At 39.9% G+C, this 16429-nt stretch overlaps 1 protein-coding gene across 2 annotated transcripts; it reads left to right on the top strand.

The window, feature by feature from the left end:
- Window positions 1-1201: 1201 nt before the first annotated feature.
- SMPD4 (sphingomyelin phosphodiesterase 4) lies at window positions 1202-16217 on the top strand. Of its 2 annotated transcripts, XM_015878069.1 has the most exons (19): window positions 1202-1328; window positions 1515-1601; window positions 2262-2404; window positions 2531-2606; window positions 3008-3116; window positions 3461-3513; window positions 3909-4060; window positions 4719-4851; window positions 5194-5265; window positions 8567-8656; window positions 11290-11435; window positions 11898-11988; window positions 12561-12661; window positions 12935-13098; window positions 13539-13744; window positions 13988-14221; window positions 14930-15061; window positions 15214-15342; window positions 15827-16217. In XM_015878069.1, exons 1-19 carry the CDS (start codon window positions 1266-1268, stop codon window positions 16151-16153), a joined length of 2508 nt encoding a protein of 835 aa, XP_015733555.1. In that variant the 5' UTR covers window positions 1202-1265; the 3' UTR covers window positions 16154-16217. The 2 variants fall into 2 exon arrangements, with proteins under 2 accessions (XP_015733555.1, XP_015733556.1); XM_015878070.1 differs by lacking the exon at window positions 8567-8656.
- Window positions 16218-16429: the final 212 nt, after the last annotated feature.

The raw sequence follows: 16429 nt of genomic DNA, 5'->3' as shown, positions 1-16429 counted from the left end.
GAGGTCAGACATAATGGATGGGTTATTTGTTTCCTTCTCAGAAAACAAAGGAAGTGTCATCTTTAGCCAACAAACTCTGACTTCAAGCCCCAGCAGGTCTGTGCATGTAAGGGAAGGGACAGTGTAATGTTCACACCTCCATGAGCTGAGCAGGTTTGGACAGAATCATTGCTTCAGCTGAACCAGAAACATTTGCACTGTTCTGAAAACACCCCTTTTCTCTTCACCTGTAAGACTCCAGGCTTTGTTCCAGCTGAACTCTCATTATCCAGTAGTCTGGTTTTGCTCCCATCAGACCATGTTTCCCAATCATTTCATCTATCCTTGACATACCCGACACCCAAACAACTCTCCAACCAAGAGAACATTCTGACTGAGCTCCTTGCGGTTATGACATTCAAAGCTGTCCTTACATTGATTTCAGTGGGCTCAAGAACAGACCTGTAAATATAGATTGACCACCATTCCATGCTCCTCCTCAGCAGCTCCCACAGTTATTAAAATGATTTAATAAACTTCTCCCATTAAACTATTGTATTCGCTTCATTGGAGGAGTGTTGTTGTCACTCATATGAAGCACCTCCAGTGTTCAGTTTCCACTTATTCTCTCAATCATTCACTTCGAATCGTTTTCCTTCTCTATCACCCAATGGAAACTCAACAGACCTCCCGTTTTCTTACCTCCTGCTCACCATACCCATAACGTTCACAGCTGAACGCAGCAACATTAAGTGACAACGGCTCGATCCCCAGCTAAAATAGCTCTTTACCCCCACCTGGAGGAGGGTCCTTTCAAACAGGAGCGTTCATTTTCTGCCTGTAATCATTTACAACAGCAAATGCTCCTGTATAAACGCTGCCAGTCCCAGCTGGGCTATGCATTGCATCACAGCAAACACAGCTCCAGCTGTTTAAATGCACCTTTGTACGTCTTCTGCCACGTTACCAGCTTGTTGCATTGAAAATACTGGAGGTGTTTGTTAATTTTTCCTTAAGTAACAATAATGATAAAGAACATAAAGTTTTAATGGCTGTGATGAAGCATAAGGCTACACCACATTGCCTGACCTCACGCACAACCCTAAGCCAGAACATCTCCCTCAGCTATCCCTTCCCCTTGCATGAAATACAACAGAAATACAACAGAAATATCCATTTTAACCAAACTAACGGTTTTTTGGACCAAACATATAAACCACCCCCACCACATGTGACTCTGACATCATCACTGAGCGCCGGATGAGCGATGATGCAAACAAGCTGCGATGGCCGAGATGCGGAGGGAGGACATGGCCGGCGTGTACCTGCAGCAGCCCAGCTACTTGCTTGTGAGTGGGGCCGGGCTGGGGGCTGGGGTGCCATTATCATCCCTAATAACGGCCTGTCCGTTATCAGAGCGGTGCTGTTACTTTAGTAACGCCGACAGGAGTTGCTCCGTGGGGTTTAGTGCCGTGGCTGTGATTAGAGCTGCCCTTTATGGCACCGGGATCTGATTCTCGTTTAATTCATCACAGGCCACGCTGAAGGCGGACTGCATCAACAAACCGTTTGCACAGAGGTGCCACGATCTGGAAACGGTGATTGAGGAGTTTCCTGCTAAGGTGAGTGGCTGCGGCCTTCCCAGGAGCACAGTGCCCAGCACAGCACATGGGGTGCTCTCCGGGCTTTGTTCCTATCGCTCCTTCCAAGTGTTAGAATCAGAGAGTCCTTAGAGTTGGAAGGGAGCTCTGGAGCCATCTAACCCAACTCCCCTACAATAAACAGGGGCACCACGGCTAGATCAGGTTGCCCAGGGCTTTATCCAGCCTTACTGTGAACATCTCCAGAGATGCGGTATCAACCACAGCACTAGGTGACATATTCCAATGCATCACTGCCCTTACTATAGAAGATTTTTTTCCTTCTGAGGATCTTGAGTGAAACAGCAGGCATTTCCCAAGAGTTGAAAAGACATTTCCAGTCACCAAAGGGCTGTTTCAATTGACTGTGCTTCATTTATACCTTTCAAACTCACTAACATTTACAGTGGTGTGTTGCTGATTGGTGTTGTGGCAACTCCGGTTGGAACAGAAGTCAGGTAAATTATTATTCAGCCTACACTCAAAATAAGTAGCCAGTAGCAATCTGGAAGCAGTAATAACCGATCCTGTGCTGTTAATAGTTGACAGAAGGTATTTTTGTGTATCCTGAAGCCTGCAATAGAGATTCTTTGAGTAAGGAATCATAAATGCTCTAACTCTTGGTGTCTGTTCTCCTGGAAGGAACTACATGGCATCTTCCCCTGGTTGGTGGAGAGCATTTTTGGCAGCCTGGATGGCACCATCGTGGGCTGGAATCTTCGCTGTTTGCAAGGAAGAACAAATCCTACTGAGTATTCAGTAGCTTTGGATTTCCTGGATCCCAGGTAAGTACAGTAAAAAGTACTGTGAATAATCGGTATTTGACTTTTCTACATTAGTGCCAACATATAAAATTGCAGAAGCAAGACAAAAGAGAATGTTTACCATGTATTTTCAATACTTGTTTGCAGTGGTCCAATGATGAAATTGGTTTACAAGCTCCAAGCAGAAGAGTACAGATATGATTTCCCAGTCTCCTACCTTCCAGTGAGTAACTGAAACATTTGTAAGAAGAAAAAGTACGTGTTGCAGCTATTGGAACATTGCATGCACTTCATACATAAAGTTCAATCAAGGTCATGCTATAGCATACACATCTCATTGAATGGTTGCGGAGGAGAATTCCCAGCCATAGACAATGTAGGAGATGGTGGCTGTCAGCAGCTAGATGCTTTTTTTCCTTGAATTGAAATACTCATTTTCTGTGAAGAAGTTGGCAGTTAACAAAAGAGGGTGTGTTTGCACAAGTAATTACTGCAATGCAGTGAAATCCCACTGAGCTGAATTTTGATATGTTCATCAGAATGCAGAAGAGTTTCAGAATCTGAACACACTCACTGTAAGCATGCTGAGTATCCCAACTGACATTCCATTACTCTCCCTTCCAGGGTCCTGTGAAAGCATCAATACAAGAGCAGGTCCTTCCAGAATGCTCCTTATACCACAACAAAGTCCAGTTTCCCTCATCTGGTGGTTTAGGTTTGAATTTGGCTCTGAGTATCCTTTCAGCAGTTAGATATAATAGTCAGAATAAGCCAAAAGGCTGGTTAAGTTTGCTGCTATTGCATTTGTTGGAAGCCATGTAGCTGCACCTGTAAAGGTTTCAGTTTAAGACAGGCTTTCTCTATACATAGCAAGAGGCATTTACATTCCTTTAACTTACTGGTCATGTTCAGTCAATTGGAAAGCAAGAAGGCAAAGCTGAATTTGCTGTTAAGCTCTGTAGCAAATTAACTTACCTATGACAAAATGGAAGCGTACAGCCAGTCATCATCCCCAGATATCTAACAGCTGTATCTGTTGGTTTTTTTTCTATCTGTTCCTTGACTCTGTTATTCCAGACCCATTTGAATATTACATGTTCTATTTTGCAATTAGTTTGATTACACAGAAGGTAAGTACTTTTCATAGTTCTAAATCATCTTAGTCCTTTGTAACAGTGCTCTAAGAGCCTTCTGAGGGGCTGTCCAACTGTTTTATATATGCTCCTAGAATTTGTTATTGCTTCAATTCTTTAAGGAGATGATTGATAGATGGAATACCCATCTGGTATGTACCAGTAAGCAGTCTGTCCAATGATATGTGAATGTGGAGCAGGCAATGGATTCCAAATGAGTTTTCTACCAGTAACACCTTTAATACAGACAGAATCACAGTGGTATACTGTGCTGTCTGGTAGTTTGGTTCCTCTTCCTGTTGTTACCTGCACTACAAAGCAGTATGCTCTTCTCATACTAATTACAAGTTCCCATACAACTAGTTATTTGACTTACTCTTTGCCTGTTTCAGAACTCACCCATCACGCAACATATCAGCCCTTCCAACAGCGCTTATTTCATCTTAGTGGACACGTATCTGAAGTGTTTCCTACCCACAGAAGGAAGCGTCCTTCCTCCACCTTCTTCAAACCCTGGGGGAGCCATCCCTTCTCCAACTCCCAGGTAATGGCTGCAGTGCCAGAGGCAGATTGTGAAAGTACTATACTTAAAGAATATGGCTTCCTGAAAATAAATCTCTTAACAGGAAGAGAACACCTCCACACTTTATCACCTCTACATACCTGTTACATAATTACAGAAATAATGTATTCACTTAAAATGAAGTCTCTGATAAAAGTGAGAGTCTGAAAATTAGCTATGAATAGAACAGAAAAGTACATGCAACAAAACCTGTGTAATAAGATCACTGCATTTTGAACCCTATCAATATTAGGTATTTCACGTTAATGTAGAAAATACAGAGCAGTAATACCCTTTATAATTGCATTTTGAATACATTTCATGGGAATGAGCAGAAAAGGGGAAAAAAACAACAATAGGAAAATGTTATTTTTGCTTTTAAAGACAGCATTACTGAATACAACAAGGGCTGTGTCGAGGTGGCTCAGTGCAGCGTGAATAATAACGTGGTGGTGGATTTTTTTAATTTAAATTAAAATGACTTGTAATTACAGCATCAGAAGTGTTAAAATTTGCTATTGACTATTCAGTTTTCCTTCTTAAAGACTGTTTTTCAGTGAAGAAACCAGTGATCAAAAGCAATGATCTGTTTCCCTGTACTGAGGCTTAATTATTTCAGCATTTCTGTTCATCTCTAAAGGACTCCAGCCGTGCCTTTCACTTCATATGGCATGCATCACACCAGCTTGCTGAAACGGCACATTGCCCATCAGCCTTCTGTGAATGCTGACCCAGCTTCCCAGGAGATATGGAGATCAGAAACGCTACTTCAAGTAGGTTGGATGCAGGGAGGAAGGGGGGGGGGCAAACCAACACATCTGTTGCTTCTCTGCTATCATAGAAGAGAAAGGAGAACCTGGATTTAACAGTTGTTCTGAAACAAATTCCTGTCATGTTGCTGAATTAAATTACTAATATTTATTTAGCAGGTGCCAACAGTGCAGCAACAGCCATTTATGTTGATTAGATGATAACCTGAAACATCTCTGAAAATCTGCATGTCTATTTTCAAGTACAGCTTAATTTCCGAATGACCTACCGTAGTCTTCACAATCTAGTTTGTGACAAGTGCTGGATTATTTGTTCCCCTCGCTGAGAAAATCTTTGTTCTGCAGATCTTTGTTGAAATGTGGCTTCATCATTATTCCTTGGAAATGTATCAGAAAATGCAGTCCCCTCATGTCAAGGTAATAATATTTCAGTCATGTACAACATCTGATGTTTGATTTATCTTGATGGAAATCTTCTGTAGAGAATTTTTTGGTGTACTGTTCTGAAGGAAGGAAAACTTAATCTGAGTGTCTACATGGGTGTCTATATGAGTGTCAAAACTGCTACTCTTCAATTATGGAAAATGTTCCAAGTGTGTCAACCAGTACTTGGCTTCATTGAAGAGGCAGTGATGGTTTGTTTTTTAAAGGGGAATTTGTGGGATGGCCACAACGATATCAGGAATCAAAGTACTAAATGACTGGAAAGATGCCACCATAAAACGGGGTTAAATTGCACTGGGGTGAAATAACTGCAAAAATCTAGAATTGATTTCTAGCAGTAATAGCAATTCAGCATTACTGTTAACCATGAGAAATCTCAAAGTTCTGTATTCACCTTATAGCATAAAGCCAAATTCTAGAGGGAAAGATTACTAAACTGTCTTTGGGTTTTAAGTGTGTAAACCATTTTGTTATTTTGTTTTCCAAAATAGATTTTCTTCAGCATAAAATGTTGTCAGAAGCACAGTGTGGCTACAATGTTTAGAACCAGTTCTTGTCCATTTAGCATACTGTTTTAAGCAGACTGTGATTGCCTGTCCAGTAAAACTATTGTATGTAATAGGGAAGCTAAGATCAAAGGTGCTATAAATGCAAAAGGATCTTTTAATATGTTGATCTTTAGAACTGTTTCTGAGTTTAGTGGGACTTCTGTAGGAAGAGAAAATTATAAACGCTATTCAAGATTCATTCTTGTTTAAAAAAGCAATGAAAGCTGATTAACAGAAATTCTACTCCTTCACTTCACCAGGCTGTAAAATAACACATATGATTTGCTGGGGAAGAGCTGCTGGGTTCTCTTTAATCTTAACACTCCAATCAAACTTCAAGCTCTTATTAATACTCGAGTATTTACACTTGAGAACCTCAGCAGCATGGCTGTGCACCAGTGCTTTGTTTGTCTGTCTGTCGAGTCTTTGTGCATCAAGTGCTGTGCTTAAGCCAGAAGTGATGACTGCTAAACTTCTCTGCTCATCCTCTGTATTTCAAATGCTCTCTAATTAAGAGAGCAACCCTTAAGACAGTAACTCTGATGGTAGATGAGGCCCAAGAGAAGCTTAAAGTTGTTGAAAAATCACCACTATGTGCTCCTCTGTGAGGTGTGTTATGTCACAATTTGAAGCCACTGCTGCCTGATGATGCTTCTTTATGAGAAGCAAACATGGACAGGCAAAAGTAGCCTTTTTTAATGCCTGAAAAAGGGACAGGAATTTCCTATGATATTCAAAAATGGATGAAGAACCCCTGTTGTAGGACTGAGAAGAAGTTCTGTTTGAGTTGGGGACAGGACTGTTGAAAGTCAACACTGCTTAAACTAAATGAGGAAGCAGAATACACAGAAATACAAGTTTTGTTTTAATCTAAAGGTTAAAGAGTTTGACCGGAAATCCAAGATCACTCTAAACCTTACTTATAAAATGATTACTAGCTATGCAAATTCACTTGATGCTGTTTAGCCTTCTGTATATTTGGGAGGAGCAATTAGGTTCTTCTATCCTGGACCTGTTTCATCACTAGTGACTTGAAATGGTTAAACACCTGTACTGGAACATGGTGTGAGGTTCCACAGAACTTGCTCTTTCCTTGTCCAGCAGACAGATGTGTTTACACTGATGGGCCAAATCAAATCCCAGATACCCCATTTTTTACTGTGCAGTGCATCAAAGACAAATAGATTGTTCTTAAAACTGATTACTCTCGTGTCATTACAAGTAGAGAGGGAATGGGAATGAGTAGTAAAGAATTTGAGAAGATATTTTCCTACTTTACTGTTTCGAATTCATCCTGGATCTGGTTCAAATCTTTGTTGTCACTGTGCATTATGTTGAGTTTCATTGCTCTCTCCATTAATTCAACTGTTTCTCTGTACTTTTACATTCTCCATTCACTTTCCTCTTATACGTTGCAGAGCCCAAGCATGCAGCATTTATTTTCCTATTCCCTTCTGCTATGATCACAATGAACTCTTACTAAAATGTTGTTGATGCTTTATGTAACACTTTCTGAGCTTCTAGTGCCAGGTGCCACAGACCCCAGCACTGCATGCAGAACACCTGTCACATGCAGACAGGCTTTTGCTATTGATGCTGCAGCACACGATGTGCTTCAGATGCTGAGGAACTTGCAGTAACAATTCTACCACTCCAAGAAGAACCAAAAGATACTAAACTGACACTAGAGAAGTCATTGAGTAAGGACTGATTAGAGACAGCAGAGGTGTGATCTGGAGAGTTAGCTTAGATGCCTAACAATAGTTGTTGAGATCTGTGTAGTGTATGTTGTTTTATGTTCATTCATTAATTTCATACATGTGTCACTGTTTGCCACAGTATCCTGTTCACTGTCACACTGTCAAAAGAATAGTTCATCCAAGAAGGGAAGTGGTAGAGGCTTGCAGGAATTTCAGTGCTAAGGCAACCCGCTTGAGCATATAATGTTACATTAGGCCTCTTGCTTGCTTTTGTGTGCACTTGATGTTTCCCAAACAGTAAAAGCAATGTCCTCTTCTGAGTAAATTCACAAGACCTGCAAATCTCTCAGGTGGCCTTTGAGTAGAAGGAAGGTGACTAAGGATTTCTCTGAACTGGGAACATACTAACCACACTAACACTCATCATCAAAAACAACCTTTTCCCCTTTTTTACCTGGGAGGAAGAACAGAGTATTAATTTGAGTTCCTTCCTAGGACACAAACCCTGCTTCTACAGCACTGCAGGTAAAAATGATGAAGTATTCCAACTAGTATTAAAAAAAGCATACAGAAAAATGAACATTTATTAACTACTGGGGAAAAAACAAAACCACTATAAAGCCTTGTTGCTGTATTCACCTTCCAAAATAGGCAGTTTGGATCAGCTGTTCTTATGAACTAAGGCAGTTCCATAGCTTATTTGGGAAAAACTCCTTATCCCGTACCACTGCTTGCTCTGAGAACTGCAAAACAGCCCACAGCCACACTCCTTTCACTCCTACTTGTATTTGCAAGTTGGTAAAGGCTCTGAAATGCTGTGGAATCATGCTACTGGTTCACAGAAAGAAGAGGATACTGTGGCTGCAGCTGTTATTGTGATATGTTGTGTGTGACTGTATTTGTGATGTTCATTTTTCCCCACACCCTTCTTCCTTGGGCTCATTCTCACTTTTTTTTTTTTTTTCTCTTGCTCTCTTCTCTCCTTTTCCCCCCTCACCCCTTCCTTTTTTGTTTCTGTTGTCTCAGCTGGAGGTTCTCCACTACCGACTCAGTATCTCCAGTAAACACCACGGTAGTCCTGCCCAATCCAGCTACCAGGCCCTCCACGCATACCAAGTATTATCATCTTTTCATTTTGTTTCCTTTTTAAAAGATCTTGTTCCATCTTGCAATCCGCAAAGTGTACTAATGTTCATAAAAAAAGGTACTGCATAGTTTAATAACTTGATTGAGTACGAACTACTGAGGTATAATAAACTTCTAGTAAAAGCAGATAGTGCGAGGTACTAGCAGAGGTTATGAAGAAACCATTTAAAGTTTAGTGTGTATGAGGATAAATTGGGAACTCCATGTTTAGAATGCCTTCTTGTGATGCATTATAGGAGGACATTTGTTATCAGCTGTGCTAACAACTTCTGACATCCAAATTGTCCTCATGATTACAGACTTCTGCCTCTCAAAAACTAATGATTTGAGCAAACCCTGAATGGAAAAGTAGATCAGAATTGGCGTGGCTGTATTTCAAAATGAAAGTAGTTCATGCCTTGTTTGTTTTGGGGGCTTTTGTTTTTTTCAGCCAGTGAAATGCCAGGAAATAGGACTAAATTTGTAGCAGTAGCGTGAACTTGATTGTCCTGCTTTGCAAAATGACACAAGTGGTACACTTGAAGATTGTTCAGGAAATGTGCATGCAAGAACATTCCTGTTGGAACGGATTGCTGAACCCTTTCTCCTTACTCCAGCCCTTTATTCATTGGGTTTTTATTCTGGGAAAGAGGAGGGCTAAGCACATGCAGTATAAAGCTCTTTAGTACAGTGAAATATTTACCTAATTACAGTGTTTAAAAAAAAACCAGCATGCGTACCTACATCCTGTCACCTGAAGTTTGGGGGGAAAAAAGAAAGTTACAAAGAAAAATACCTTTAAAACAGTAATGTTCATTGTGTTGCTGATCTGGACTAGGAGAAAAATAAAAACTCCTACATGAAAAATACTATTGTGAAGTCACGTACTGGAATGGTATGAATGTAGGTTGCAAAGGTACTTCCATGTGGAGCTTAGAATTTCTAGGAAATAGCACCTATTGGCCCTTGGTGGGATACTAAATGTTTCTGATTATTTCTGGACATCTTTGACTAAACTCCTTAGGACTCCATGTTTACTTAATTAGGGCTGTCAAGAACACAAGACCTTCAGTAGAACTGATAACAGGTTATTTGAGGTTCCTCTACTGGTTCTTTTTCTAGAGTCATCTTTAAAGCATAGTAAAACCTCAAGAAAAACTTTTGATGTTATAGGAAATGTAAAAGAACATCTATGTTACCTCAAACATCACAGACAAAAGAACATGGACACGCACAATAGTTACATGCTTGTATGTACATACACAGCTACAGCAGTCAAGAAGCAGAAGCCTTTTGCATGAAATTCCAGTTAGTCCTTGTAACACTATAATGGGATGTAGCAGAGCCCAAGCATCCCCATGGGTGGCAAAGTCTTTGTTTACAGCAATTGAACAAGCCCAAACACAGCAGCCACTGATATATTAATGAAGGAAAAAAGCAGCTTACCTTTGGAAGGCCTCAGGTGGATGGGGGGTGGGTCTCCAGCTAGAGATGCTCTCACCTTCACTGCTAACTCTTAAATGAGGGCTGGAAAGGGATGGATCCTGGCTCCACCCTTTCTGGTCACTCAGGTACATGGCATGCACCTGAGCCCCCTGCCCTGTCATCCCACCAGGTGCTCCATCACTGGTTCAGGCCATGACTTAGCATTTCCTCTACAGTCCCCCTAGAGTTATATTCAGAAATCTTACCTCAGCATGGCTTCATTATGGCATTTTGGAAATATCCTGCAGCTACTAATGCACTTTTCCAGCATCTTCCATTAGACTTGCAGCTGTACTTTAGTTTCATGTATACTCTGCTTTCTAGAAATATGAGAGCTGTGAGACTTAGAATACAAATGGTATCTTAAAACTCACCTTCAGTAGCGGATTGAGGTTAGTTCATTACTCCTAAAGCAGATTACAGTAGCACAGGAGTTAACGCTTTGTCTCCAGACTGTGTAGCAGCCCAGCTCTGCTGTTGGGCCCAGGAGAACTAGTTCCTTTTTCACCACGTTCTCCTCCCTGCTATATCACACACTCGCTCATTTGTTAGCAATGTCACTGTGGCTCACAATCACTCCTTGTGCTATTCCTGCCTGGGCTACTTCTACCTGTAACGATGCTGGTAGTAACAGGATCATGCAGGACTTGAAGCAGTCCATATTCTTAGTGTAACTCTTTCTAGTGTTATTCTTTGTTATAAGACAGATGAGTAAGGAGAACTCTAAGGAAAGTCAGCCAAGAGCGTAACAAAAGAGTTGTGCTGTTCACAGCAGTGAACTCATAACCATAATGAAAGGCTGAACATTCTTATTTCAGATGCTGATAGGCTGAAATCAACACAGATTCTATTATGTTATTCACACCCATAGAGAGTGCTACCTTGAAATTCACTGCCTTGAATACTGCAGATGCTTTTTCTTACAGACACAGTGAACTGATGATGGCAGAAGGCTGATTCAGTTTGTCCTGGGGAGCAAATCTGTCTGAAGTTACCCAGTACCAAATTACAGTGAAAAGCCTGAAAGAAAGAGCATTTATATTTCAGTTTCTATTCTGAAAATACCAATTTTCTGAATTATCTCCTTGAGGGTTAGCATATAATGCTTACTCTCTTCCTGTCTTCTGCTTTAAATCTAGGAATCATTTAAACCCACTGAAGAGCACGTGCTGGTGGTAAGACTGCTTGTGAAACATCTGCATGCTTTCAGTAACAGCCTGAAACCAGAGCCTCTCTCCCCTTCGGCCCATTCCCATACAGCCAGCCCACTAGAAGAATTTAAAAGGTGGGTAGGTGTGTGAGCTGTCTCTCTCTGGAACAAATAGTTTTTCTGCATGACAAACTGTTTTCAGCGAGATGCTGGAGTTGTTTTGATAGCTAAATTGAGGAGTGCATTACTTGAAGTACAGGGGTATGTATGTGAGAGATTATAGATAGTATTTCTCATATTCATTAGATAGGAAGTTTGCTTCAGAATGCAGTTGTCCTGCTGCTAAGCTAGTCTTGTTTTGGTACCAGTCAAAAAAAAAAAGAAAATGCTACCAGAGGATTCCAGCTAAGGTTAATGGAGAGTTTTACACGTAAGTCTGAGTTTAAATTAAATAGCTGGTAGCTTAAATTGAGGAAGAAAACAAAAAGAGTTTGGGTCAGTCTCTTCTGTATTTGCTTTTCTGGAAGTGGATTGGGTTATTAGTGTTGAGACTTACTGCTAGTTTATATGTTTGATGGTGTCTGAATCTGTTCACAGGGTTGTGATTCCTCGGTTTGTCCAGCAGAAACTTTATATCTTTCTGCAGCACTGCTTTGGTCACTGGCCACTGGATGCTTCTTTCAGAGCGGTACGTACTTGATTATCTGAGAATGTACTCAACAAAATTAGTGCTCAATTACTGCTGCGTAGCACCATTCTCTTGGTTGTGATTTTATTTCCTGAAGCAGAGAAATTCTTTATATAACATGTATATTTAATGTTAAGGAAAAAGTACCAGATAGATGTATTTAAAAAAAAACACAACAAGATTAATAGGTTTTGTGACAGTGGATGCTTTTTCTGATATTGAAAGTGGTGGTTGCTTGAGAAGAGTCATTACTCTTAAAACAGATACATTCTTAGAGGTATTAATTTCTTCATTGTATCTAGTACAGTATATCATGAACAGAAGTCAAACAACATTTATGATAGAAAGATCCTGCAAATATTACCTTCTACAAGCAGGACAAGTAATAGATTGTAATTTAAAGTAATTAGGAGTTGAAAAATAAAGGATGTAACAGACAGGTGTTGCTTAATAAAGCTACAGTCAGCTATATCACATTTTTTTTTGAGGAAGACAAGCCAGAACACTTTACAGAGCCCATGGCTTCTGTGCAAGTAAGATTTTAATGTTTTTCATGTGTGGTTTTTGCTTAGGTTCTTGAGATGTGGTTAAGTTACTTACAGCCTTGGAGGTACGCTCCTGAAAAGCCACCTCAAACTGCAGAGGTGTTGCCTCGCAGCGTGCCAGAGAAATGGTAAGTAGGAAAGCAACTGTGAGTCTGAAACAAGTCTCAAGTTTATGCAGTCTTGAGTACACCACAAGGATTTCAGGGAAGTATCCCCTAACATGAATGGGCTTCCTGCACAAGATCAGGAATTATTTCTTAGAACACAGCCTTTTGTTTTGAGACTATTCTTTGTGCAAATGGATAATCTTCTCAGAGTTAGTACAAAAACATTCCCTTTGTGAATTCCTAAATAACTGTTTAAATAGCTGTACTCACAAATCCTGTACTCACTCCTTACAGGGCTGCCTTCATTCAAGAAAACCTTCTTATGTATACTAAGCTGTTTGTAGGATTTTTGAACAGAACTCTTCGCACAGACTTGGTCAGTCCAAAAAATGCTCTCATGGTCTTCCGAGTAGCCAAGGTCTTTGCTCAGCCCAACCTAGCTGAAATGATCTTGAAAGGTAAATGAATATTTTGACATCTTATGCTGTCCTGTCTCGCTCTTTCATCTCAGTAGGTGCCAACCTACCTCAGAAGTACTGAATAGATGTACTTTCCTATTTTACGTGCCATTTTACCATTCAGATATCTGCATGTCTTCACACTAGTTTGTAATATTGGTTTAGTATGACTACGGTCCCCATCACATTTCATTCCACAAATTTTCCCTGAAGAACGAAGAACACAGCATTGGGTGTTTACAGTATTTCTTACAATGGTCTTACTTGGCTATTTAAGCTTAGGATTAGAACATCTTCTGTTCCTAGCTTAAAAAAAGAAGTGGGCAGCTAGTTACATTTGTGCTTAAAGATAACAGCCTTAAGATGCTTTGCAGCTGGACTTTGTTCAGGAAAACCCGGAATATCATATAACCATCTTCACTACTCCGCTCAAACTCTAGGAGAACAGTTATTCCTGGAGCCAGAACTTGTTATTCCCCATCGTCAACACCGACTTTTTATGTCTCCCACACTTGGTGGAAGCTTCTTGTCATCGTGGCCTCCAACTATTACAGATGCCTCATTTAAGGTGAAGAGTCATGTTTACAGCCTGGAAGGACAGGACTTTCAGTACAAACAGATGTTTGGCACAGAAGTCAGGAACTTGGTAAGCAAAAGGCATCTTGTTGCATGTCTTGATTTTGACAAGTGTTCTCTTAATTCTGAGCATCCACAGTATCCATTTATGAGAAGTTAGGAGTGGAAATCTTCACTCTGCGCAGCTGTAAAAACCTACTTGCTCTTTGGTAAATAAGTTAATGTAAGGGCTCGCAAGTTTTATGTTTTATCCGTGTATATTGATGCTTGAAGGTCCTGTGCAGATCATATTTACTTACTTCATTTGTTTCAGGTGTTAAAACTCGCTCAGCTGATCTGCCAGGCACAGCAAACAGCAAAATCCATATCAGACCATTCTGCAGAGACAGCGTCCAGCTATTCCTTCTTTTCATGGTTTAAGTTCACACCATCTGAGATGAACGGTTCCTACACAGGCAACGACCTTGATGAAATTGGACAAGACAGCATCAAAAAAACAGATGAATATTTGGAAAAGGCACTGGAATACTTGTGTCAAATCTTTAAGGTATGCAACACCTTTTTAATAAATTCTAGTGAGGCAGTATGAACAAGGGTCAGGATTCCTCAAATACACTTCTAGCTCTCTTAAACTTTTTGTATTCACAAGAAAACTTGTAAGTCATTTAGGCTTGTGATCATTTAGGCTCGACTTCACCTAAATACTCAAAGTACATTGCCATATAAATAGAGCTGAATTTCTAATTATCAAGCCCACTTTAACCATTTTGCTGGACTCTTCTGTAGTTTATATGAAACCTGAGTCTTAAGTACCTACTCTCATGTTTATGAAGAGACGGTGCACAGTCTAGACTTAAAAAACAGTCCCGTATCTTCTAAATGTAAGGAAGTACAAGAAACATAATAGACACCTGCAGCTCAAGATAAAGGGATGAAGTAGATATTCTCTCATTATTTAAACTTAGAACAGATAAAGGTCTGTTTTCCACATACACTGATAATAGAATTGATTGAAAAGACAGCTATTTTGGAGCTCTCCTGGAGAAGGGGAGAACACTTCTCTTGGATTTGATAAATACGGAAATCTCAAGACTTAATCTCCTTTTTATTTCTAACAGAGGTGCCTTTAAGGATTTCTTGGTACTTGTGCTGGCTATCAAAGGCATCCAGTGCTAAGGAGTTTGTGAAAGGAGAGGTAAATGAAATAGATCTTTCTTCTAAAAACGTGCTTTAACACTGTGTTATTCTTCAATAGCTGAGTGAGGCCCAGCTGAACCAAATGATGATGAAGTGTGGGACAGCTCAAGATGAGAATGGAAAAAAACAGCTTCCAGACTGCATTGAAAGTGAGAATGGCCTCATTCTTACACCCCTTGGCCGGTACCAGGTGAGAGAAGAACCATTCCATAATGCTGCCCTATCTTGTTCCTAAGAAAACAAGTTGTCCTACATCACAAGAAATGCAATTTTTCTGGGACTAAGAAAGCTGCCAGCATAAAGGCATTTCACATGATGCAGGGTTTCTTTTTTCATTTCCAGATGATAAATGGCTTACGTAGATTTGATGTGCGGTATCAAGGGGATACTGAACTTCAGCCCATCCGCAGTTATGAAAATGCCACTCTTGTCCGCCTCCTGTATCGTTTATCCTCAGCACTTAATGAAAGAGTAAGTACAGCACTGTCTTCCCTGCAAAATTTTTGTTCTTTATTACATATGCACATGTGGTGCTTGATTTGTTCTTGCACTCTCCCATTTATTGTGGGTGTGCAGTGGTATATACTAATAATGGACGTGTGCATAAAGATTTCCTCATAGCCTGCTAGTTTGCCTCTAATTTTGCTTTCCTTATGTAAAACAATCAAAATATTTTAAATGTATCTTTATGTTTGAGCAAGGGGAATATAATTTAGAATAAATACTCTTACAACAGGAAAAGGCAAGTCTTTTTCTTCCTACAGACATTATAGATACATCAGAAGCCCAGAGTTACATAGAATTACTTTAGTGCATTTGACACACTTAAAATTTCTTGTAACACTTTCCCTCTGTATACTCATGTACAAAGGAAGAAAACTGTAACATAAAACAATGCTTACTTTATATCATTAGTTGCAGTAAAATACTAATGTTTAAACTTTCCTTACCTCAGTTTGCTGAGCGGATGGACATGCTTTGCTCCAGGGAAGATTTTGTTGGCAGATTTTGTCGCTACCATCTTACAAACCCTCACCTCGCACACAGAATCAGGTATAGTCCTGCGGTGAAGGACGGAACAAACCAGAACTGGGGACCAAGAATCAGTCTGAGGTTTCTGGCCAGCTACAGGACTCTTGTTTCCTTGCTAATGCTTTATTTCATTGCATCCTGGTTTTACATTGGGCCAGTGGGTTGCACATTCATTATTCTATTCAGCTATTTTCTTTATGCTGTAATAATGACTTTCTTCTTTGAAGCATGGAAACCACATGAACACTAATTTCCTTCTCTCATTATACTTGTAAAAATAAATGTTCAAAGGATAACTATGCTAGGATATTCAATGAGCAAAATGTTTGAATTATCAGATATTTTTCATATCAAATTCAATTGAGTTTTTATTAACAACTATGAAGCTGTGTGGAATAGTTCATGTAAATTCTATTTTTATAAAAGCCTTCTTATGTGTTTGAGTGAACGTGACTTTTTGTTCAAGGTGGGAAGAATAAGCCATCACACTGAAAACACAAATGAAGTCATTCTTATCTACAGTGCA

Source organism: Coturnix japonica, chromosome 15, assembly GCF_001577835.2.
Source record: "Coturnix japonica isolate 7356 chromosome 15, Coturnix japonica 2.1, whole genome shotgun sequence".
NCBI classification, from domain to species: domain Eukaryota; kingdom Metazoa; phylum Chordata; class Aves; order Galliformes; family Phasianidae; genus Coturnix; species Coturnix japonica.
This window is presented reverse-complemented; position numbering and strand designations above follow the sequence as displayed.